This window comes from Seriola lalandi, unplaced genomic scaffold, assembly GCF_002814215.2.
Source record: "Seriola lalandi dorsalis isolate HSWRI2012SDOR001 ecotype SW California unplaced genomic scaffold, Sedor1 jcf7180002054560, whole genome shotgun sequence".
In the NCBI taxonomy this organism is placed as follows: domain Eukaryota; kingdom Metazoa; phylum Chordata; class Actinopteri; order Carangiformes; family Carangidae; genus Seriola; species Seriola lalandi.
The window spans coordinates 105,145-130,839 of NW_019525113.1; the positions used below are offsets into that span (position 1 = coordinate 105,145).

Consider the following 25,695-nt stretch of genomic DNA (forward strand, 5'->3'; position numbering starts at 1 on the left):
CAGTAAAGTGTAAACTATTTGATTACAATACTATAATATAATGATAAGATGCAGAAATACTAAAAAATAAGTGTCTTTAATATGAGTAAATATATTTTCCTTTTTTTCTGATGATGAACAAAGTGTTATAAATATGTGATACTCATAAAAAGTTACTCCTGCTAAAGCAAAGAGTAGAGCGAATTAAAGAGCCTAATTAATGTCTGATGAGGTCTTTCTGACTAGCATATTGCATCTGTGATCATGGGAAATATTTAACAGAATATGGATTATTTTTCCAATAAAAGACAACAGTAGTTGTAGTTTGTAGTTTATATTTACAGCTACCATGACAAAGTCTCCTCCTGTTATTCTGAACTGCAGTGATGCAATAAGAATTTAAAGCATCAACATTGTCAGGAATCCCGACAGGGCTAAAAGAATATTTGTGCAATTAAAACAGCTGGGCTCTGACTTTGTGGTCCACACCCCAGCTCTCAACAGGAGACATGTTTACAATCACCTCCTCATACTGAATGCATTTAGGGTCACACTTTACTTTTAAATAAGCTGTCATAAAAATATCAGAAATATCAGAAAATAGTGAAAGATGTCCATCAATATTTCCTGAAGCTCTAGTTAGCATGTTCAAATTGCTTTAGTTTTCTGAGCAACAGTCAAAAATACAAAGATGTTGAGTTTACCATCACAGAACTGTGAAACTAGCAAGTAAATATTTTAGGAATCAATGAGGTTTTGATATATATGCATAAAAAAAGTGTTGCCAAATAATTTTCCTTCAGTCGACTAATCAATTCATCAACCAATCATTTAACCAATGAGCTTTAGAGTACTGGTTGGTTTCTGGGGAAATGTTGAAACTGTTATGTAAAGTTGGGATCAATAGGGGCCCAACAAATGATGCAGGTGTAGTTAAAACACGAGTGTTTACTGCCCTCCAGTGGTCGAAACAATAATTACTATCAATACATATATTATCAATAGTATGGTATTAGAAGTAAGAGCCATAACAGCAGCAATGTTAAAATTTGTATAAATAAAGAGCTGTTGTTTTAAAGACAGTTTACTGTTGACTTGTTGTGTATACTGCCTCCAGTGGTTACAGCGAGTCAGACGTGACAACAGTCTAACCCTTCCTGCCAGTATTTTCAAAATAAATTGAGTGGACCATGTCATCACCTGAACAGCTTTGAAAATAGAATTTGATAGAATTTTAATCTTATTTAGACAATATTTATTTAATGCACTTTGCTGTTTTGAACTTATTACAATCCAATACTAAAGCAAAAATTAAAATATGAAAATTAGGGGGTCATATAATTTAAAGAAACTTTTATCAAATGCAGAATTGTGGGGTTTTGTATATTGGCTGTATTTTTGGTTGACGCTTCAAACTTCAAAAGACATTAGACATTTTAAGGTTTCAGAGATAGAAAAAACTTTCAGAGGAATGAGAAGATGCCCAAATGACCATTGGAGTTTAATGTTATGAGTTTAGTTGCAACCATCAAAATGAGGACATTTTCTTATGAGGTAAGTCTCTCACTGCAGTGCAGCACTTTGGATGAAATCATGCTTAGTTTCACGCTGTTTGGAGTGTGTTCCCTAACATTTTCTGATATTTCTCAGTACAGTTGTGTCTCTTGAGCAGCCTTGAATCTGAAAATCCAAGTCCACAGCTGCTGCAAGAATATGGTCTTTCTCCTGTGTGGACCTGCATGTGAAACTTAACGTGTCCCAACTGCCTGAACCTCACTCCGCACACTTCACACTCATACGGCTTCTCCCCTGTGTGGATCCGCAAGTGTCTGAGGTAGTTTGTGTAGATCCTGAAGGCCTTGCCACACTGTTCACATTTATGGGGTTTCTCTCCTGAGTGCTGCAGTTCGTGGGACTTGAGAGCCTGACGGATGATGAACCTCTTCCCACATATGTCACAACCAAATGGTCGTTCCCCTGAGTGATTCCGCTGATGGTAGTCGTACGTGGCTTTGTAGAAAAAAGACTTCCCACATGTGTGGCAGTTGTATGGTGTCTGACCTGTGTGGATCAGCTCGTGTCTATTCAGTGAACTCGCTGTGTCGAAGCCCTTGCGGCAGGTCTTGCAGCTGAAAGGCGTCACATCGACTGTCGTTCTGTCCCGCCGATAGATAACTCTGCGGTTACCTCGCTCCCGACTTCGTCTTCTAATGACCTGCCCTTGTCTTTCATCGTGAGTTACTTTCTGGTGTTTCTGCAGCTGGCAGTTGTACAGAAAAGTCTTTCCACACATGTCGCACATGAACGACTTGGAAGCACCGTGAAGGAGCATGTGTGCTTTCAGCTTGTTGTCCTGAATGAAACTCTTCCCGCAGACTTTACATTTGAACGGTTTTTCACCAGTGTGAATACGAATGTGTCTCTTCAGGTTGTGTTGAAGGGTGAAACCTGCTCCGCATGTCTCACATGTAAACATCTTCCCTCTGTGGACCGACTGGTGCGCCCTCAGCGATCTCCTCTTCACAAAATCCTTGCCGCACTCCGTGCATTTGTAAGGATGTTCTCCGGTATGAATGCTTTTATGGCACTTCAGGGTGAAGGCGTACCTGAAACTTTCACCGCACTCTGAGCATTTGTGTGGTTTTTCAGTGGTGTGGACGACCTGATGAGCCCGCAGGTTGTGTTGAGTTTTGAAACCCTTCCCACAGCTGGAGCAGATGAACGGCCTCGTGTCTGTGTGCACGAGCTGATGAGTCTTCAGGTGCATTTTTGTTTTGAACGTCTTCTCACAGAGCTGGCACTTGAAGGTAGCGTACTTCTTCTCCTCGTGGCGCAGCAGGTGGTACTCATAAGTTGCTGTGTTCCTAAATTTTCTCGGACACTGGTTGCAGGCAAAAGGCCTCTGTTCTTTGTGAGTGTTCATGTGCTTCATCAGATGGAAGTGACGACTGAAGCTTTTGTTGCAGACATCACATACAAACATCCTCCCTTTCCTCTTGACCTCTGCTTCCTGTGTGTTTTGGCCGTCAGTATTTGTGGATTCTGTCATGTTCGTTGTGGTACAATCCTCTGCACTGTCTAAGACGGGAGTAGAAAAGATAAAACTGACCACACATCTCCAGAGTAACAACACTACAGAGGCAAAAACAGTCATTTTTTACATAAAAGGAAATGCTTTGACACGTAAAATTATTACTCCAATCAATTTAAACTTACACAATTACTGACCAGTTGTGGAATAATGAACTTAACTGACATAAGGAATCATGGTTATATTCTGTAATGTTAGAATAGAGTTCCAGTCCCATCATAACTGCATTTACACTTAAAGGCCCCATACTGAATAAAATGAGATTTCCATGTTTTTTTTCTATACTAATACTGTGAAAGTATCAAAGAGCTCAGTCCACACAGAAATGCACACGACACTTCAAATAAATCACAGGAGAAGTGTAAAATATGGGACCTTTAATTCCAATATATTTACTGGAGTCTTTTTTCCCTGTGTATTAATGTGTATTACTTACATAGTTACTATTTAAAATCTCACCTTGTCTAGTTCCCGGTGAGGACTCAGCTTCAGAATTCACCTCCTTTTTTGCTTCTCTGCCATCTGAACAAAAAATGAACAGTAAAGAATGAAACCAAAGACACATTAGTTGTTGCTAAAGTCAACTGAAAATACTGTAAATGTTCTGTTCCAAGTAATTATAATGTATTGGCTATCTGGGTCAAAGTTTCTTCCAAAACCAGATGGAAATAATGATTTGCCAGCACCCAAAACATTATGGTTTCACAGAATACACATTTTCTACACCATCATCAGAGCTTAAACTCTAATGAATAGTGAAAACGACAGTTAATAAATGTGATGCACTGTGTTGGAAAGATAGTAAACCCCTACCACCTTCATCTGTGTCATTGTAAGTTGATGAGTTTTTAATCCCTATTCCTTATGAAAGAAATATGGAAAATTCAAAGGAAACGCCTGATTGATTTTATTAGGTTTGCGGTAGCCTGCAGGATTTCATAATCACCTTGCTGAGGATGTGTGTTGTGTCAAACTTGTGTTTGTTGTTCAATGAACAAATAAGTAATTAAAGTGGGAAAAAAAGTTTGGCAGGATGATTTATTTATTGCCAGAACGCTCCACCTTTTCTCATCTCATGTCTTGAGCATCTACTGTGTGACTGTAAAACAGAGTTTCAGCATCAGTGAGACAAAATCCGACTCTTGTAATGTGAGACATCCTGCCCAGTCCTGTTAATGAGCAGCCATGGCAGTGTCAGTGTTGCTTCAAGTTTTTCCCACTGTTTGTACTTAAATGAACTTAATGTAATTTCGTCTTCATGTTTCATTCTGCAACTTACAACTGATTTTTACATTCTGTGGAAAGTTAATCTCTGTTTTTTGCTGTTTTTTTTGTGCTACAGTCCTTGAATCTTTGTAATGTGTTAATGAGTAGTAAGTAATGCAGAGAAATCTGTAATACACAATATTTTATGTGTGTGAGTTTTGCTGATTACACTTTGAAGCCAATTATGAACTTTACTACTTTGGATGTCATGTTAATTCTCATTTGCTATAATTATAGATTTTATATTGCTTTCTTTTTTTCGACGACAAACACACTCACACTTATAGTCATCCAGCACTCCCCACTTACATCACACTGTTAATATTTTTGTGTGGTTTTCTCTTTTAATGGAAACTTACCAGCATCATGTCCACTCTGTGTCCCAGCAGCAGGCGATGAATCAGTGACTCCCTCTGATACTTCATCTGTTTTTCTTTTTAACATCCCAAATGGCTTCAAGGTGAAAATCAACCCACTCTGCTCAAACAGGATGGGGCAGCCGTTCAGGACATTTTCTCTCCACATTCTGGCATTTTCAAAGTTTTCAGTCATGGTCTTCAACTCGCTCTCCACCTGTCCCACTTTGTCCTTCAGAGTCTTGTTTTCATTGTGCAGCACTGATGACAATTGGGAGAAAATGGCGTTGATCTTTCTTGTTGCCTCCCGTGCCAACATTTCCATGATGCTGTCTGACTGTGAGGATTAAAATAAAAGAGCTATTAGATGAAAGTAGCTGATGTTAATATGAATATGTATCTGTAGTGGATATAAGAACCTGGTGTTGGTACCAACTACTCATGAAAAATCTGTCAAATTAATTAAAAAGTCATTACAAAATGGATAAAAACTTAATACAACTTAATGGTATAAATACCGAATAATAGAAAACCATCACCCTATACATTGATTATTGCATTATAAGGGGTTCAACTGATGATCCAATATAGTCCATTAATAATACAATATGTCTAGCATAATAATCAAATCACAACTAATCAGGAGGTTTAGGCTCTTTACAGGTAGACAGTATTCAGACTAATGACCACATCTGCTAAGCACAGGCTAACCTGGTTGAAAGTCAAATAAAATTAAGATAAATAGCCAAGAGACATTTTCCAGATGGATCATTTCTTAAAACAAGTTCACTGGATGTGAAGCCAATGTCCACCAGAGAACAGTTTTACAGCTTGAATTTAATTTACAGGGTCAATTAACATGATAATACAAGCTGTGATTACTTTATGGCCAGGGTTGCAACTAAAAATTATTTCAATCATAGCAAATAAAATGTCAAAAAAAAAAAAAAAAAACGAATTTCCCAGAACTTAGTGACATGTTCAGATTGTTCTTCTCAACCAGGAGTACAAGACCTGAACAACTTAAGTTTACTATCAAATGTGATACAGAAAGGTAGAAAATCCTCTCAACTGATGAATGGAATCGACAGTCTCATTTGTGAGTAAACGGTTAATCGATTATCAGCAATTAACGATAAATTGATCAACTAATCCATTAATCAACATATCGTTTCAGCTACTGTGTTATTTATCAGGCGCCATTAATACAAAATAGTAATAAAGTAATTTAAAAACCCGTAATAAGAGCCCGCGCCGCTATTTTTTTAATTTACAGTCTGATTTATATATATATATATATATATGTAGTGTGTAGTTTATGTACCCGGAACTTTATCTTGTAAATGTTAGCTAGCTATCTTACAAACTGACACTACGCCATCTTTGTTTTGTTCCGCTGTCCGTCTACTTGAGTTTATTCCGTCGGTACAACCTCCCCCAACCACAACATCTCGGACTACTTTAATCAACACACGTTTCTCGTTTCAGTTACATCAATAACATAAACCGTTCGCTCACCTTACGTCTCATATTTGGCTCCTTTGTGGAATTTTCTTCTTTTAAATTTCCGATAACATCAGCGGCTGTCTTTATGACAGTCTCCATGATGGACTTAGTTTCTAAATAAAACATCGAGTTCTCTGACATTTTATCTTTAAACTCACTGCTGACTCTTTAACCGTTGGAGACAAACGGCAGCAGAGTCGGCGCCATTGTCTCCGGAAACGGAAGTAGCACTAAATGTAAAAGCCCCCATTTCAAAATAAAACTCAAAGTTGCTTTGATTGCAAATTTTCTTTAATTGCAATAACAACGAAAAATAGTATACACACGGCCTTATTGGATAGAGCTGTATATTATACAACGTACATTTTTTACTAAAATAATCACATCTTGACGGCATTCTGCTGGATTATTGTGAACTCATAACATAATACAAACAGTTTAAGAAACCTTTCAAAATAACAATTACCTTAATCTTCATTTAATATCAACTCAATCTGTAAAAGAGAAATGTTTCACTTCCTATCTATTCCTAACAGAAAGAGGGAGTTTATGTGGCATTTACCACCTTAACAATATTTACAGAGGCATCTTAGCTCAAAACCTCTGTTTCACATGTGTAACTGACATTTTTAAATGGCCATAACGTCCTTTAAAGGGTAAACAGTCCTAACTATCTTTTATAATGTGTTTAACAGCTGAGGTTACTGAAGCAAATAGAGAAAAACAGAACTATAAATGCCACAAACATTGCTGCTAACCTCTACTGTGAATGCTCTGGATGAGAGTAGACCTGCCACTGCTTTTACAGTGCTTTATTAGATACTTTAGTTTAGTCCCTTAACTGTAATATATCAAGAGTAATGACAAGTGAGAGTTACCAGGGCCCTAAAGTGTTACAAGAACACGGGGACAAACAAGCACCCTATTGTACCGTGAAGCTATCACAAGCAAAAAAATTTTCTATTGTTACTTTATAATTGCAAAGAACTCAACATAATTTCAAAACTAGAACAGCTGAATTTCATTTCAATGCACCAGCTCTCAACAGGAGATAATGATGATAAAACGAATTAGTTACTTCTGTCAGTCTCCCTCTTGTTCAGCTGAGTAATATTTTGTAATATTTGAAGTAAATTTGTTTCCCTTAATACAACATACCACCACTTAATTTATGACTATCGGGTTAACACAAGTGCTCCCATTTGTCGTTCAGCTGAGCGTACTGGTGACATCACATCACCTACGACCCATCACAGCTGTGCTTCTTCAGCTGCCTTGAGTCAGAGAAGCCTCGGCCACACTGCTGGCACGAGTAGAGCTTCTGCCCGGTGTGAACCTGCAGGTGAGACTTAAGTTGATTGGACTGGTGGAACTTCCTCTGACAGTACAAACACTCGAACGGTTTCTCGCCTGTGTGGATCCGCAAGTGTCTGTAGAAGTTTCCGTCTGTTCTGAAAGCTTTGCCGCACTGGTCGCATTTGTACGGTTTTTCACCCGTGTGAATCCGCTCGTGCTGCTTCAGACTACCGGCGTGGAAAAACCTCTTCCCGCACACATCACAAACAAAGGGCCTCTCCCCCGAGTGGCTCCTCTGATGATAGCCAAAGGAGTATTTATTATGGAAAGACTTGCCACATATGCCGCAGTTGTACTCCTTGTGCTCACTGTGGCCTCTTTCGTGAAGTTTGAGTGAATATGCAGCACTGAAACCTCGCAGACATATTTTGCAACTGAATGGTTTAACCAGAGTCTTGTTTCGACGTCTAGTCTGGAAAAACCTTTGTGTTCCGTCCGTCTCCTCATTCCTGTCAGCATGCACGTACCTCTGATGTATGAGCAGCCTGCAGTTGAAAAGGAAAGTCTTTCCACACAGGTCGCACATAAAAGGCTTTCTGGCACCGTGGATGAGCATGTGGGACTTGAGCTTGTTGTTGTCTGAGAAGCTCTTGCCGCACTCCTGACAGGTGAACGGCTTCTCTCCTGTGTGAATGCGAAGGTGTCTCTTGAGGTTGTTATTCAGGCTGAACCTCGCTCCACATATGTGACAGGTGAACGGCTTCTCCCCTGTGTGGACTACGCTGTGTCTTTTCAGAGCCGTGCCGGTCCTGTACGACCTGTTGCACACGGTGCATATGAATGGAGTGACGCCCGTGTGTTTCCTCTTATGCACCGTCAGGGAGTGGGCGTATTTGAAAGTCTCGTCGCACATTGTGCATTTGTATTTTTTGGTGTTGGTGTGAACTATCCGATGGAAGCGAAGAGTGTCTTTACTCTTAAACTCCTTCCCGCATGTTCCACAGCTGAACGGTCTTTCCTCCGAGTGTACGGCCATGTGACATTTCAGCTGGACGGACGTCTTGCAAGTCTTGTCACAAAACTGACACTTCAACATCTGCTTCCATTTCTCGTGGCGTAGGAGGTGGTTTTCCAGAGACGGCTTAATTCTGAATGTTTTCCCGCACTGATCGCAGGCGAACGGCTTTGGTGGTTTCAGCCGCTCGTGACGCTTGAGGTGGTTCTGCAGCGACTGCTCTTTCCTGTACGATCTTTTACACTGAGGACAGGGGAAGGGCAGGGGGGCTTTACTTGCCTCATGACGCAAGACGTGATTTTCCAGAGACTTCTTCTCCAGGAAACTTCTGTCGCACTGGTCACAGGGAAACGGCTTCTTGTGGACCTTCATGTGTTTGTTCAATTCACCTTTCCAATGAAAACCAACGTTACATTGCTCACAGAAAAAACGCTTCACTGTCTGTGACTCTTTCTTTCTTAGCCTTTCGCTTGACTTGATTTTATTCTCTTCAGTGCTGTTGTCAGTGGAAACTGGAAATGGAGGGAAAAAATAACTAAATTAGTCTAATGTTAGTTGAACATTTTGATTTACTTTTTTCAAGAGGGATGTACCCTCTCCCTATTCCAGTTCTTTCACAAACTGGAATGAAATGCATACATCGTGTGACAACAGTCTGAAATCTCTTCATACCTTTTTCAATTTTAGAAAGTGCTCTCCTTGTCCTCCTCGTTCTCCATGAAGGTGCCTCTTCCACAGGTTTCTATGATGCACAAGGAAGTAATTTGAGTTTAAATTATAAAGTTGGTTGTACCCAATGATATGCAATCAGAACGCTAACAGTGACAGTTGCCTCTGCATTACACTTCTTATTTCAGGCAGCATCACTTTTCATACAGCCTTTCTACCCTGAACGTACACACTGTATCACACCAGGGTGGGAAAAAAGACGAGTACACGGGGACTATGTCTGGTTCCAACTAGTATAATCAGAAAGACAAATAAAAACTTAAAACACAGTAACATAGTTTAGGTATTAGGTTTTCATGACACGGTTGCTTCCAGACAAATACAACTCCATTAACACCTGACCTTTTCCTGTGTTGAGTCAAGACCACCGCTGGGGCTGGAGTCTGGACTGGGGGTGTCTTGAGGCGGAGACCCTGCTGTTTTGAGGATGAGTTGTGTTGTTCCTGTGGTTTCACAGACAGCCAGCGATGGGGTGGGGGGCTGGGTGACAACTTGGCTAGCACCCACCAACAGCACTGTTGGAGCAGAGCTGACGCTGCCAACAAACACCACTGGGGCTCCTGCAGGTTTGGGGACAGTCCCAGACTCAGCTGTGGAGCTGGGAGTGACTTCGCTCTCTGCTGAACCTGGTGGAGGGTCTGACGTGCTTGGAGCACAGTTTGGGGCAGATTGACTGGTGGACACCGACAGCACTGGTGCTCCTGCTGTTAGAAAGACAGAGACATAATGTCACATAAAACTCATTTCATTAATTAATGTGCAACGGCTCATTAAATCAATAACTAATCCATGCGAAAACTAATTAACCTTCCAGTTTTTCAAATGCCACATCGCTTTGTTTTATATCATTGTACATTAAATATGTTTGGGTTTTCAGACAAAGTAAACAAACCGAAGCTGTCACTTGGAAATTGTAAAGGATATTTTTACAATTCTCAAAATTTTATAGACTCAACAATTAATTCACATTAAATCGACAACTGACATGTTAATAAATAATGGTCAACTACTGAATAATCTGCCAATTATTTTTCTGATTAATCATCTGATCTGTAAAATGCCCGTCACAGTTTCCCAAAGCCCAAAGTTAGACCACTGATCCAACATCCAAAGACACTGAATCTATAATGAAGCAAATCTTCACAAACAACAAGCTGGAACTAGTGAATGTTTGGCATTTTTGTTTTTGAAACGATTTATCTATAGCTAACAATAGCGACTGATTATTTTTCTGCTGATTGACTAATTTATTAATCAACTAATCATTGCAGCTCAAAGTGGAATTACTTGTTAGAAGCAGCCAAAATGGGATTTGCTCCATATCTGCACACACAGTTTAAAGGTCAATCTCTTTGTTCCAGGTCATGCTTTTAAAATCCTCTTTAAAGTCTGACTGTCAGATGAGTTTCATGTGTTCACCAATGGAGTGATTGATTGGTTGATTGTTGACTGCCCCTCACCTATCAGTGAGCCGTCCTGCAGCAGGATGTGGGTCGGACCTCCCTGAGACTTGTTGCTGCCTTCACTGATACTCCTCAGCTCCTTCTCCAGCTGCTCCATCTCCTTGCTAAGCTGACCCACTCTGGCCTCCAGCTCCTGCTCCAGCTGCCCGGCTTTCCTCTGCAGCACATCCTCCAGCTGCTCCACTTTGGCTCGCAGAGCCTCATTCTCCTCGAACAGCTCCGAGGAGAACTCCGTGAACACTTTGTGGATCTGAACTACAAGACACTTCTCTATCTCCTGGATGTCAACGAACTTCGTTTCCTCCCACTCCGTGTTTGGCGCCTCTTTCGCCCAGACATCCCTGAACACAGACACTGCCGCCTGGATGGCGACTTCCACGACCGACGCTACTTCGCTGCCGAACCTTGCCTCCATTTTACTTCAGTTTAAAGCTCAGCCCGTGGTGTCGGCCAGCTCGTACGACATCTTTAATTTTAAACAGCAACTTAAACTCAAGATAGAGACGTATTTTAAACGCAACAAGACCACATCTTCCGTGTTCATGTAACGTTTACTGGCCTATATGGTGGACTGTGCACCTCTGAAAAGATTCCGTGTCGCATATCCGTTTCCGGTGTCACGTCTACGTTTCACAATAAAAGCTCTAGACACCCTACTAAAATCAATAAGCGATAAATGGTGTGAAGTTAGGGCTTCATAATTGCCTTTAAAAACACTGATATTGTTTTTTGATTCTTAAATAACAAATGGTATAATATATATATTTATAATATAATACAATATAATATAGATATTTTACATCTCAATAAATAATGAATTTTATTATTATTATTTTATTATTATTTCTGGCTTCATACAGATTCTATCTGTGGTCAAGGCTGGATTACCAAACCAAGCCAGAATGGGGCAACTGTTCAGGTGCCCCAGAACCTGAGGGGCCTTAAGGGCCCCAGGTTCATCCACTGCACTGGGTTTGGAAATCTGATTAGTGACAAATGTATGAAATTATTTGCATCACGAAAGTACATTAACAACTAAGGTAGGTCCTGCATAATTAGTTAATTTTCTGCCCCCAGGGGCCCAATTTCAAACTCTAGTTTCAAGACGTTTAGATACTAACTGTATATCAAACACAAATTATTAATCAAATACTTTGTTTGATTGTTTTTCCCCAAAATTCAATTTCCTAATTTAAAATTATTAAAATTACAACTCCTTGGACTCCTTCACCCTTACTTAAAAATCTGGTTAATTTAAGAAGTTTAACTATATAAGACTCCCCCACTCCCTACAGTTCCTACAGTATGCTACAGTGTAGTAGAGTTAACTTTATAATAAGTGTGGCTGTTTATGGCTCTATTGTTTATGTCAGGGACTCCAAAAAGAACAGACAGGAACTCATGCCTTGGTTATATATGGTCCTAAAAAAGCAAAAAAGCAAGGAAGGGTTTTGTTTGTAAATATGCCTAGATAAAGATTGTACCACCAAAAAAAGCATGTTTTGGTCATTTTATATTATTTTGATTTTTTTTCTTGTCCTGAACTGGGCTGCTGATGTGTGCCTGTAAATCCCATTGAGACATTGTACGCCATATCAGGCCTTACAAATAAACTTTGAATAACAGCCCCTTTACATTCAGTGTGTTACCTATATGAAATGAAATACAAGAGATTAGACTGGTCCTCACTTTGTGGCCTCCTATAAGGCTTCACTTATCTGCTTTACAAAAACACACACACAAACACTGTCTTTCAATATCACAATTTGTATTTATCAATTCAAAGAAACGACTGTACAGAGTCAATGATTCGCAGTTGGTTCTCATCATTTTATATATTACTGGTTCATTCATTCACCTTTTTCCATGTTGGTAGTTTGTGTCGCCCCGGTATGTTACAGTGATTGTATAGTGGAAGGATGGGACTTCAAGACATGCACAGCAGTACCGTAATAGTGACTATGTCATTCATGCAACCTCTTTGTCCTGATGTGTTTGTGTGGAGGATCTGTGGATCATTCTCAACCCGGTTTTTGGTACAAATCAACAATCTCACTTCAACACAGACTCAAAAAAAGTTCAACATAACAAAGACAAGGGGCAGTTTTCTCAGTGTCACCATGGATAAAATTCTTTTCAACTTATTTTCTTCTTCATCTGTTTTTTTGGTTTGGTTTTGTTTTGTTTTTTTGTTTTTTTTACAGAAAACACTTCTGAGCAAATACATTGGTACATTATCAGATTGCAGTAGGCAAGCATACAGAGAGACAGACAGGCTGAGGGCAGATAGACAGTGGTGCTCTGGGGTCCTGGGAAGAAAGAAACTGTTGCAGCAAAATATTCAGGATTCACTCATCAGCACTGGTTTATCTGTGGCTGGTGTAATAATTTTAGCTGGAGAAACATTTGGAAATAATTGTGTGGAGCACAAAAGGATTGGGCTTGTTTAATGCAGGAGTGAGTTTAAGTGAAGGTCGATGTCAGAACTCAATCTGATGTTGCTGGAATTGTCCTAATGTTGAGAGCACGCTATGCTGAGACTATTTAGCCCAGACCTTTGTAGCTGCTAAAATCATCTCAAGTCAAAAAGATGATGCCAACTGCACAACATAATCAATCTAATCTGCCTAAGATAAGTGTAAAGTGCTGCCTGAATTTACTGTAAAGCTGTGGACAAATATGATAATCAAGGATGGCGGCAAGTGGAAAGAGATAAACAGAAGCTCATGAGTGTTCATTAGATTAAATGTAACTTCATATAAAAAATATTGTGCTTTCTTTGTTTTAAAGCAGAGATGAGCAGTTTCTATGTCTGTAATCTTGTGCAGTTTTGTCAAGATTTGTGTTCATGAGTGTATCTCTCTTTATATTTACTGACAAGAAGGCTGAAACTCCTAACATGTTCAACACATAGCCCCACTTAAGACAAATGCTTTAACCTATTTAAAAACATATGTTATTGTGATTTTAGTAAACCTGATCATTCTGTAAGAAAACAGATGCATTTATAGATATTAACCTTCCAACACTAGATCCATATGTCCACAGAACCAGCCTCTCCTTACTCCACAAGTCTGTTGTCAGCCTCAAAACCTGAAGTTCTGGGTCTGCATTGGAGTTCAAGAGCCCTGCACGTGTTCTTATTAATGAGTGATTAAATTTACCACCCATGATTGTCCTCAGAAAACACATAAATACAGGCTAGATTAAAAAAAAAATAAATAAAAGTGTAGTAAGAAATTTTAGGTTGATTGCATTCACTGTCGTCTGAGCCCTAAGTCTTAATATTGTCTTGTTATTATACGATCCAGGCAGAGTGTGTGTGTGTGTGTGTGTGTGTGTGTGTGTGTGTGTGTGTGTGTGTGTGTATTCTAGACTGAGGCTGATCATCTGTTCTTGTCTGGACGTTGGAACAAGCAGCAGTTGTTTTGAGTGACAAGCGATGAGCATGATGTGAGCTGGCCGTGGCTTTTTCAGCACTTCTGGTAACGGAAACAACACGAGGTATTTTAAACAAAAGAAATGGAGTTTTGTTCGGCCACTACCTGTAAACTAAAGATGTTCAGTTTATGAGACAGAGAGAGAACAAGGCAGCTGCACCCAGATAAAAGTGACTTGAACAATAAATCAAATTATTTGCAGAAATATTTACTGTAGATCAACCTGTTTCAGCTCTAGCATGAATTTCCTGACCTTTGTTAACCCACATAGGGCTTGCACCAATTGTTTAAAGTTAAAATGAACAAACAACTGACCCTGATACAAGCCTCAAATAAAACTCGTGAGTTTCCTGGATGTGACGTCCCTGCTGGATCCCCAACACCACTGACCATCAGGCCTCAACTCTGCAACAGGCCAGTGTCCCTAGTGCAAAGAAAAAGTTGCATAAAGTCTCAGGTCATTGCTGACATCATCATCATCATCATCATCATCATCATCATCAACATTATCAACAGTAACTCCTGGACTCACCCCTCTACAATCCTCATAAATCATACTCCATGTTACTGCATACTACTGAGTGGTTTTGGTGTCTTTATGTAAGTGGCTGAAAGAAAAATCTGGATCAGTGTTTTTGCCTGCTGGAGTATAAATAAAGATTTAATGATATCATATAATAAAAATAGAGATTTTATATCTCCATAAATAAAGATGAATTTTCTTTGTTGTGTTTTGAAGTGAGAGCAGGAGGAAACACTGATCCAAACTGAAACACGTTCCACAGCAAAGTCTACATTCATGTCCATTGAGAAAAGAAAACACTGACTATAAATACATTAATGACAAATCAAAAGGTATTTTATTCGTCAATTCATCTCGGCCGACAGACTGAGGTTGATGTGAACAGAACAGCACAGACGCGCACAGACAGGCAGGGTCGGCTCATCCAAATCATTCATGTTTAGACTTTAAACAAATCTACACATTGGTTTGATCTTCACTTTATCATGATGTTGACGTTCACATACTTTCAAATTCAGACTTTGTGATGTTATCATGTTAGCTGTTCCCTGCTTGTTCTGTCCTGTGTGTATCTACGGCAACAAGGTGCTATTAGATTCATAATCTGACAGCAGACCACTGCACTATTTTGTTTTTCTCATTCATAATTCACCTCTTTTAACTCTGACTGTTTGTTGTGTCCAACATGCATGTAAATGATTGCATTGATCTGGCATTCACACCTAATTTAGATGCATAAAAAGTGTCAAAAAAAAAAAAAAAAAAGATTAAAGAAAGTTACAACTTCTCAAGACATGTTTTTATAACAAACAGAAACTGAACCAACAGGTTGAGAGAGAATTTAAAATCCTGATGTGGATAAAGTACAACCTAAAAAATAAACAGGAACAGCCAGATATAATAATACTCTTCACAGCTCATCACCTCGGTGTGACTCTTCAGGAACAGAGAGGATGATTAACTTTACTCTGGCAAATATAGATTTCCAAAAATATAAAACAAAGTGGGATTTTTGGGCTCTACAGCCATGGCAATTACTGCTCATAGAGGATGATGTAAGTTTAAAGTCCAACTGAAATCACATCAAGTCATTCCTTTTTGCAGTCAAAAATATTTTTTTTGTTTTATTATTGTCAACAATGTTTGTATTATTAAAAGAAAGAAAGGAAATATCAGAAATGTTTTTCTGTTTCAGCAGCTGGAGGTTGGTCTTTGTTTGATGGCAGGCTTAGCTCCAGAACCAGTGGCAGGAGAACAAGAGACAAAATAAACAAACTTGCACTGTGGCTTATGAGCTATGCACAAATGAGCAAGAGGCGCTTGAGCCTCATTTAGGACAATCTCATCAACTGCATGAGGGACAGTCCTACAAGGTCACAGAGATAAGCTCCAGCTGCTGACTGGCTGTTAGTCAGTGTGTCCCTCTGCTCCGCCTGTGACAGAGCGCTGACGTTACTGCTTTAAACAAATGTGGTTCAAAACAGAGTAATTTGATTGGCTGTATTGAAATAGGTTCTTCAACTACGTATCATGAAACCAAAAAAATATAAAATATAAATCTTTCCTTTTTGGTAGATATGTGTGCTGTAGCAGACAAAAACATGCAGGATCATTTCAGCTGGACTTTAACTGAAAGAGTTAAAAATATTAGAACTGAAGTGAAAAATATTTTCTTACAGTAGCAGTGATATTGAGACAGCATTGTTATTTAAAAGATGTAAAAAAAAAAAAAAAAAAAAAAAAAGGATTTTAAATGCTATCTGACCAGGAATCTCCAACCAGGGCGGGACAGTAACTGTAGTCTGCCCGTGCTTCACAAAATCCAACAGCTGATTATTCTCAGTTTTCTTTTTGTGTTATTGTTTCTCTGTTTATGGCTTTGTGGTGAGTTTACAAGAAATCAAACATAAACTGATGTGTGGATGCAGAGTCAGTGGGCAGCAAAGACAAGCTTCTTTAGACGAGTGATTTCTCTCCAAGCAAAACATGCAATCTCACGACTTACACAGTTTGACCTCTTCTTTTTTTTTTTTTTTTAATATTTGGTCAGTCTGATATCCTGGCTGTCACCTGTGTGTCATTTATTACCTCCGCCACAGGGGTCATGTTTTCACCCGTGTGTGTTTATTATGTAAAAAGTACTGAACCGACTTGCACTGGACTCGGTGGAGGGACATGGACTTGGGCAGGGGAAGAAGCCGTTAAATTTTGGTGCTTGTCTAGTTAAAGGGTCCAAGAAATTTTTCATCACTTGTCTTTATATTGCAAGATAACATTAACATAGGCTAACGCAACATTTTTGGACATTTTTGTTAATATTTGGCCTTGGCGGAGGTACATGTTCTACTGAGTGCCATTCTAGTTCAGTCATTCATTCCTGTCTAACTCTACACTGATGGGATGATGACATTTTACACTCTGCAACATGTTTATAACATTTAACATGTTAAACCTGCTGAGTTATATACTTCTCTGTGTGTGTGTGTGTGCGTGTGTGTGAGTGTGAGTAGGTCTGTTGTAGATTGGGCATGTCTGGAAGACTGAGGTTGCGTCTGAGGGGACAAACATATTAACACGTGAAGCACACGGTAAGCACACACCAACATAAATAACCTGAGAGCTATGGAGACCCTGGGAGCGGAGAGCAGCAGCACACGCAAACACACAACACACACACACACACACACACACACACACACACACACACACACACACACTGATCTTTCTATAGCTGTGAGGACACTTGACATAATTTCCTTTTATCCCAACCTTAACCATCACAAAAAGCCTAATTCTAAACCTTAAAGCCAAGTGTTAACCATAAAACAGCCCTTTAAAGTTGTGATCGGCCAAAATGTGTTCACTTTCCCAAAACGTCCTCGCAACGATGGTTTTTGTCCACACAACATTAGAAAGATATGTACACACACACAAACACACACACACACACACACAGAAGATATTTTGATTTCTATATAAAAATGGATGCAACAGATTTGTGTGAATTAATCAAAGAGAAAATCCATCGAGTGGTTCGATGTTGTAAGAGAAAAAAAGAGTGGATGAGGCCTGTTTTCAGCCTGAGGGCCTCACTCATTAAAATCAATGCCAGGTGCAGATTCTTGTGCTTATGACGCAAGCCAAACATGTTGTTTATGGAAAACTGATCTTGATGCTAAAATCAGCAGGATAAAATGAATTCTACCAACGTTGTTACCAAATATATTAAAACTTAAATCTCAGTTACCCAAAGTAGGAACTTAAGGGAATATTTTTTTTGCAGTTTTATCATTTTTTTTAAACATTAAAAAAGAAAAATTAAACAATATTTTAATGAATGAGGCCCCTGGGAACCACAGTCTACCATCTCTTTCTGACCACTGATCCAAGAACTGTGCATCTGTCTTTATTATCTTTATGAATAAGACAAGTGGCTGCAGCGACCGCGCCATCCAGTAGTCTTTATGTCACAGATTTAAGACCTTGTTGATCATCTGTCCTGCAGAAATCTTCATGAGAAAATCTTTGATCCTTAATAAATCCTACATAAACAAAGGGAAGTTTCTCCGTTTGCTCTTTCCAATATTAAACTCGAGAACATTTCAAGCTAATTTCAGGGTTTTGATCTTTCCTTTAATCTGGATTTCAAGCCTTTGGATGCGTTTCTATTAATTTCTGATCAACAATTAAAAATTTCAGCTTTCCTCTTGTTTTGATGTTCACTTCGGTCCTCCCTGTACTCCTGTCATCTTAAACCATCATCTTTCCATCTTCCTAAAATCAGCACAGCAGCTGTTCAGCAGTGTCGATTCATCCGTGATGGGTTTGGATGAATGTGGTATCAGTGTTGTTTGGTATCAAAGTAAAATCAGCTTCAATTCCATGTTTTGTCATGGGCAGACCTCGAGACAGATGGGACAAAGTGGAGAACGGTTAGCAAAAAAGTTTCTCTAAGTTTGTATGTCTGTAAAACATTTTGGCATAATTTCATTCTCTTTCGATTTCCGAGGAGTAATAAGACCTAGTGTAGGATGTCTCAACTTACAGACAGACAGATAGATACAGTAGATAGGACAGACAGACGAGAAGTACATACAGATAGAGCTCATCTCATAGAAAAAACAAACAGTATGTGGAACAGTATGAGCTACGTTTTATCGCACTACCAGCAATCAGTAACAGCCTTCAAGTTAACGTGATACGTGTCCCGTCTCTCTCTCGCGTTAACGCTGCCCGGGGTTCAGCAGCACAAAACTCCACCCTTGGCAGTTTTCTGAAACAGCCACCAGGGGGCGTCAGTGACTCTGTGTGTTCTCACAGAGACACAGAGGAGAGAGAGACAGAGAGAGAGGGAGAAATATGTCTCCTGCTCCAAATTTCGTCCTGTCCGTCCTATGAGTGAGCCTGGGTCAATCCTTCTGTCCTGTGTGTCACTTTCCATCCAAACACAACCTCTTAGTTGAAAGTGTTGGAGGTGGAGAGAAGGAGGGAGGCGTTCACTACCAGTCTACAGCCCCGCCTCCCACCCGGAGTTCATACTCTTCGATCCCGACCGATCTGTCGACCAGCTCACTTTTTCTTACCGGACTTTTCTGAGCGCTTCGTGTCCGACTTCCCACCCCGATCCGACCTCTCCGACCGTTCGCCTCTCTCCCTCTCCTTCTCCTTCTCCCTCTCTTTCTCCCTTTCTTTGTCTGCCCTCTCGATTCGCTCGGCCCGGTCTGAGCGCTCGCCGCCTCGCTCTGACCTGTTGTCCGCCTTGCTGCCGTCGCGGCGCGTACCCTCGTCGGTGGATGAGGTAGTTGGTTGGGGCTGACCCCATTTGGCAATCTCCTCGTGCTCTGTAATACTGGCGGTAATGTTGTTCACCCACGCTTTGAGGTCCTCCTAGAGGGAGAGAGTGGGAGGCAAGGGATCACAGATGTCAGCTGATTAGTTATTTATTATTTATATGTTAGTGTCTGAGTGATCATTGAAATAAATCCAATGTTACAACTCCTTCAATTGTTCTGAGATGTGAACAGAAACACAGAAACGTCTCACCTCATCTTTAGCATGAAACAAAAACTCGCTGCCGTCCTTTGTTCTGCAACAAGAGGAGAGGAATCAAACTTTCAAACAGTGTAGTGCCAAATATAGTATAAATATTTGTTTTTAGGAAAGACCTGGCTCCAATAGTGTTTGCAATTACTGTAATTAAATCAAGTTGGACAACTTAAAAGACACACATTTAAAAAAAGAATGGTCAAAACGGAAGCAACAGAGGCCGTGATATCCTGACTTTGAGCTAAGCTCCCTGAACACTTGACCCTAAATTTCCCTTGATGCAACTCAGTAACACCTTTCATTAGAGTGCCACAGCTCATCTTGACACGCGCTATTGTTTCACCTGTCAACCTAGTGTAAGCAGCGGTGGTGGGCGGGGCACAAGGCCTGATCCAGAATTTCTTAATGAGGAGGTAGGAGTAGATTTCATTCCAGCTCCAGTTTTACTTTTTATTTCACTTTTTATGTGGGAAAACCACGTTGAACAAGATATTAATCATAGCAGAGGATTTTTACATACTTAAAAACATGTCTGAAGAGAAACTTTACGACAAGTTGGTTTTGGTGGACCATGTAAATTCATGAGTCAAAGATCCCCAGAGTTGAACAAAACATGAACGCACCACACGAGCAGATCCACTGATCAAGTAGATTCGATTCAGACTGAATTTGGTCCCAAATTGTGCTTTTATACTGTTCATGTGACGAAATCCTAAAAAGTGAAAACTAATTCCAAGAGAAGTTGTGTTCCAACGTAAATCTGGGCCAATGTTGTCTTTTGTTTACAGATTGTGTCACAACCAATCACCTTTTGCTTAGTTGACATGGAGTATTGGTTTTGACAGCGCTGTTATTTATTTATGAGGTGCTGTATGTAAGTGTTTTGATTTGAAAGTTCAGTCTCTGCCCTGACTCCTGCTTCATGTTTCCCTGGCTGCAGCAGGTCTCTCATATAGCGGATGGATTGTAACTACACTGTCTTGGACTGCAAACTGGTAACAGTGGTTCTTGCTCTGCTCAGGAGATGAGCTGCTACATGGGGCGCTATGCCAAGCTTGCCCAACCTGTAGAGCAGATCAAGGACTGCCATTGCCATCTGCAGTTAGCGTGCTAGCTGTTTAGCAGTTAACAATTGGCTGGTTAGTAGTGATTGAACTTAAATATCTAAATATAGCACATTTTAATGGCACGATCTGTAATGATTTGTCTTAAAAGTAGCTCATCTGCCAGCGCAAGATCGTGCACGTTATAAGATCGTCCGATTGTCCACCCTTTATCCCAAACTACTGCCCCCCGTTTAGGAGGAAGGCGAAACAACATCCACTCTAAAAGAGCCAGACATTTAACAGTCCTGCACAAAACACACATTTGTGCCTGTGTTTAAAAAGTACAGAAACAAAACTGTAAACATAAGAATGAAAACAGCTGCTTACTTGAGCGTGAAGACATTCTTCTTCTTCTTGTAGCCGTTGGTGACGTCGCAGTGGCAGTGGGAGAGGTTGAGCAGCGGCTCGTTGTTGTAGGGCGTGGTGGTGTTCTTGGCGTCCTTGTAGAAACCCATCTCCCCTTTGTTTAGCACGCAGTACAGGTTGACCCATGACCTGCTGTGGTGTGGGAAGGCCGGGAGGGCGAGGGGAGTGAGAGTGGAGGAGGAGGGGAAGGTGGAGGGGAGAGTACGGGGAAGGTGGGGAGGTGGTGTGGTTGGGGGGAGATGCGAGGAGTCAGGTAGAGTTGCAGAGTCGCTCTTGCTAAGCTAACACCTCACTCACCTGACCAGAGCAGACAGGTAGGTAGGCGGGATGAACCGGCGCCAAGAAGGGAGGTGGAAACACACTGCTGAACAAACACAGACGAACGCACAAACAGACGGACGGACGGAGGAGGAGGGAGATGGACGGGTGGGGAGGGAGGCTATGTACACTTTGTGTGTCTGTGTGTGGGGCTCATATATGACTTACCTTGGAGGAGACGAGAGGAGCAGCCAGCAGCACCGAGGAGGAGAGGAGAAACAAGAAAGAGGAGTTTGGTTAAATGGCATTTTGGCAACAACACAGTTTAAAGTCTGGTCATGCATCTTTTCCCTCTGAGTGTGTTTACATGCACACAGCATTCCAGTCAACTACTGACACCCAAGTATAGGTATTATTCAGAGCAAGCTGTCTGTGTGCAGCTTTATATCCCAATTTCAAATACCTCTGTGTAATGGAAACACAACTTACACAACGGTGCATGTGATCTGCCCTGGTTGAATTTAACAGAAGATAAGGGAAATTAGGTCTCAGAAAACTATCATAATAAGAGAGTGAAGTTTTTTGGGAAAGTGTCTTTTTTGACGATCCTACTAAGAGGCAACAGTGTCAGAAATTTTCCTTTACTGCACAGCCTTTTCTGTAACTTCCAACAATAGGCTGACCAATGGATTTTTGAGCCTGATATCCATATATGGGAGGTTGAAAAAATCTGACCACGATATTTTGGCCAATAGTAATTTTTCAAATATAAACACATAAGATAAGCAACAATCTTGATACAGATCCATTATATTTGTTTTTTCAAAGAATGGGGTATTTTAGAGTTGAAACAACTTTTCAGTGCTCTCTGGTGAACAACCTTTATAAAGGTGACATGATTCTAAACTACCTCAAACCTAGATTGGCATTTCTGTTCTGTTATTTCTTGTTACTTATTGGAACATATAGACACTTATACTGATGAATCTGCAATAAGCCAAGTCTGGTTTATAACTCTAGCTCTACTTCTGACCTCTGCTTAATGGTAGAAAGGTCTGGAAGGAGCTAGAAAGAGGACTTAAAGTTACATTTTTGTCAACCATTATTTTCATTAGAATTCAACAAGAACATGTCCCATCCGTCTTGGCCACAGAGACGTTGTCAAGAGGCCGATTAATACTGTGTGATTTTGGGCTGCCCCAGATGGAAGTTAACAGTTGTGAGAGAAATGTGTCTGGATGTCAAAAATGGTGGTCCTTGATTGTACTGTGACCAAAGACAAAAAATTCTGACGTTGTCAGAAGTTTTCACAAAGTGACTGCTGCTCTGACGCACGTCTACAAACAAAAAGTACAACATGAAATGACACAGAATTCACTAGGAAGCTGCCACTGCTAAAAAAAAATTAATTTATCTTAAATTCCTTTTGCAGAATTGAACTTCCATGTTGTGCTCATTTCCCCGGTAACGGCCGGGTTCACAGGTTCACACTCTTGCCCTCCTCTTTTTCTGAGTCTTCTGATGCATAGCAGTGGTTCTATGGGCAAAAGTTATATAGTTTAGCTACTACCCAAAACATGAAAATACCAGTTAATGACATGTCTCTGACCTTACGTCATAGCACTATGATTCACCGAGCATTTATCACACCACTGATATCTACAAAATAGATATCGTCAAAGGTGTAGAGGTAGAGACATTTTGTGTTGGACAGCCAAAATACACAGTTTTTTATATGCACTTGCTCTATTTTATTGAATATGTATTTGCTGAAATCAGACTTGTATCGTGTTTTATTTTTTTCTGATATTATGATATATGATTTGAGCTGATGTTAGTTTTGTCCAATAAAGATGTTTTCAGTTCTGTGACTTTTAAAACATTTAAGCTATAAATACATACACACCGCTTCAGACTCTACACAGTTCATCATCAACTCTCCTGCTACTACTGCCGAGTTGCAGCTACTTAAATCTGCGTCGAGTACACCCCATGCCCCTGTTTATTCATTATAATATCTAACACTCTGCAGGAAACACACACACCTGGCAATGCTGCAGGCGGAGTGAAAATGGCCAGATTGTTTGAGATTGTTAAAAACTGGTAGGGACATATCCCTACTGTTCATACCCAAATCTATGCTCATGGATATCATACGCCTGACACAGACTACAACCAAGAGTTTATGAGACCCATCTCACACAGTGTGACAGAGTTTGTGACTGCACAGAGTACAGACACCACACGTTTCATAGGAGCAGTTGTTCTATTCTAACAAAAACCTTTATCTTTGTTAAAATGAAGTGTCAAGATTTTACAATCTTTCACAGTAGTATATTTTTCATTATCTTAGAATATGGACAGAAAACCTTGAGAAGATGTTTCAGCTCTTCTGACAAACTGATGAAAGAATCCTTTAATTAGAAACTGACCAATGACAGCTCAAAGCCAAAAGTGATGTGAACTTTTGTACCAAACAAAATCAGTTGGTCATTGGAGTCAACTAAAGTTGATAAAGAATAGGCACCGTTCACACGCACCATATATTTTCATAGGGAAAACTTGGATATCCTGAATAATACCAGAATATTAATGTGCACATAAACATACCCAGTGTCTCGTCATGTAGCTATGTAACAGAGACAGGTTGAATCTCAATCTTTCCTCACAGACTAACCTCTCTTCCCCAGTATTGACTGGAGGAAAAGGTCTATCCTGCAGATCTTCTCCTCCAATCAAACTCAAATCAAAAAGAGAGCATACAATAAGTCTAAGGAGGAGCTGTTTGGAGATTCACACTTGTGCAGATTTAAGCCATTCAGGATTATGCTTTACCTTGCTATGTACATAACAGGGCATGTACATACGAGACATTCATCCATTGCCTTGAGTGGACGCGTGCGTGGGACTCATCCTTAGCTGGGAGGGGATGAGCTTATAGCTGTGTGTGGTCAGCTCAGCCAATAAGGGACAGTGCAGAGAGACGTTTCCGTCTGTGTCTCTCCGGAGGAAGCAGGCCAGTCATCTGTAGAGGTCAGGTAGTGTGTGTGTACAGGTGTGTACGTGTGTGTGCAGGGGCTAAGCGACAGGTCACAAAGCAGTGTGCGCCATCACTAGCTTTAACCATCAACCTTCACTCCCACAGCATCCAACCACTTCTGCTGTGTTTTACTCTGGGCTCGTGTTAGATCAGGAGGCATCGTCAGCATCATGCATGAAGTTTTCACATGCGGTGAGCTGCTGTTTGAATTCATGTAACTGTTGTCTTCAAATACTGATGCTGATGATCAGAGATGACATACTGTACATCAAATATTCAGAAGCTGCAGCCTGATATGAGAATAACATAGTCTCCTGGTGCCATTATCAATGGGATAGTCTAATATTTCATTTTCTGCACGCTCATGTGTCTTCATTATATAACTGCTTAAATGTGGACAACACTACAAACTTAGAAACTTGCAGTGCTGCTGCATAAATTAACACTGTAGAAAGTCAGTTAGGTAGGTAATGTAGTGAGGCAGAAATATGATCATGATGGATTAAGATGGATCTATTATTTTTCAATACAAATCATCAACTGTAATCTACCACTATCAACTGTCAGGCACTGCACCTTCACTGACAGTGCTGAGAGCAGGCAACAAGCATCACAATAAATAGTGATATATCATTCATTCACAACTAAACCTTTCCACCAGATACCGGTCTTAATTATGCGACTTGTATATTTCTGTCAATTACAGGAAACAGTCAAATAATTGCTAGTTTGTCAATGTTCAGATTCTTTGGAAGCAGATAGAAAACCGACAAAATGCCTTTTAATTCAACTGTAGAATAAATGGGCAAATATCCAAATGTCATAAGATCCTTTGAATCAAAACAGGTAAATGTTAATGTATGTGAGATATAGAAACATACGGTATGTCCAAAGCTTAGCTGAGTATTGGCAATATCATGTCGACCCACACACCAAGGCAACCAGTGCGGCACCATGTGTCATGATCTGAGCTGGTGTCAGTCATGCATCTGTTCAACATGTGTCAGCGGAGTGTGTTAGCTTGCTAGCTTAGCATGCTAAAGTCATGCACCTGTCATCATTTTTGAATCCATAAATTGACGGTGCTGTGATGTCATGCGAAACAGCAAGTACAATGACATGTGCTACAACCAACATAAGTCAAACAGTATTTGAAAATACTTTTTTAGTTTCTTTGTTTTCGTGTGTTTCGACTTCAGTCCTTGAATTACTTGA

At 40.2% G+C, this 25,695-nt stretch overlaps 3 protein-coding genes across 5 annotated transcripts in view; all 3 read right to left on the reverse strand.

Annotated features, from left to right (window-relative positions):
- Positions 1-1,459: 1,459 nt before the first annotated feature.
- LOC147818569 (uncharacterized) lies at positions 1,460-6,426 on the reverse strand. 2 transcript variants are annotated; one of them, XM_087176524.1, is made up of 4 exons: positions 6,211-6,426; positions 4,696-5,029; positions 3,530-3,592; positions 1,460-3,057 (listed from the first exon to the last, which is right to left on the reverse strand). In XM_087176524.1, exons 1-4 carry the CDS (start codon positions 6,337-6,339, stop codon positions 1,583-1,585), a joined length of 2,001 nt encoding a protein of 666 aa, XP_087032650.1. In that variant the 5' UTR covers positions 6,340-6,426; the 3' UTR covers positions 1,460-1,582. The 2 variants fall into 2 exon arrangements, with proteins under 2 accessions (XP_087032650.1, XP_087032651.1); XM_087176525.1 differs by having other exon boundaries at positions 6,216-6,327.
- Positions 6,427-6,471: 45 nt separating this feature from the next.
- LOC111662234 (uncharacterized) lies at positions 6,472-11,290 on the reverse strand. 2 transcript variants are annotated; one of them, XM_023416031.2, is made up of 4 exons: positions 10,699-11,290; positions 9,581-9,939; positions 9,182-9,251; positions 6,472-9,021 (listed from the first exon to the last, which is right to left on the reverse strand). In XM_023416031.2, the coding sequence occupies exons 1-4, from the start codon at positions 11,114-11,116 to the stop codon at positions 7,439-7,441; spliced, it is 2,430 nt and encodes an 809-aa protein (XP_023271799.1). In that variant the 5' UTR covers positions 11,117-11,290; the 3' UTR covers positions 6,472-7,438. The 2 variants fall into 2 exon arrangements, with proteins under 2 accessions (XP_023271799.1, XP_023271798.1); XM_023416030.2 differs by having other exon boundaries at positions 9,581-9,942.
- Positions 11,291-14,974: 3,684 nt separating this feature from the next.
- The window catches only part of sptbn4b (spectrin, beta, non-erythrocytic 4b), a 75,505-nt gene continuing 64,784 nt past the window's right edge, over positions 14,975-25,695 (reverse strand). The window contains exons 38-40 of the mRNA XM_087176557.1: positions 21,144-21,314; positions 19,708-19,750; positions 14,975-19,551 (exon numbers count right to left, since the gene is read on the reverse strand). Coding sequence (XP_087032683.1) covers positions 19,234-19,551; positions 19,708-19,750; positions 21,144-21,314 — 532 coding nt within the window. The 3' untranslated portion in view covers positions 14,975-19,233. The remainder of the gene's footprint in view (positions 19,552-19,707; positions 19,751-21,143; positions 21,315-25,695) is intronic.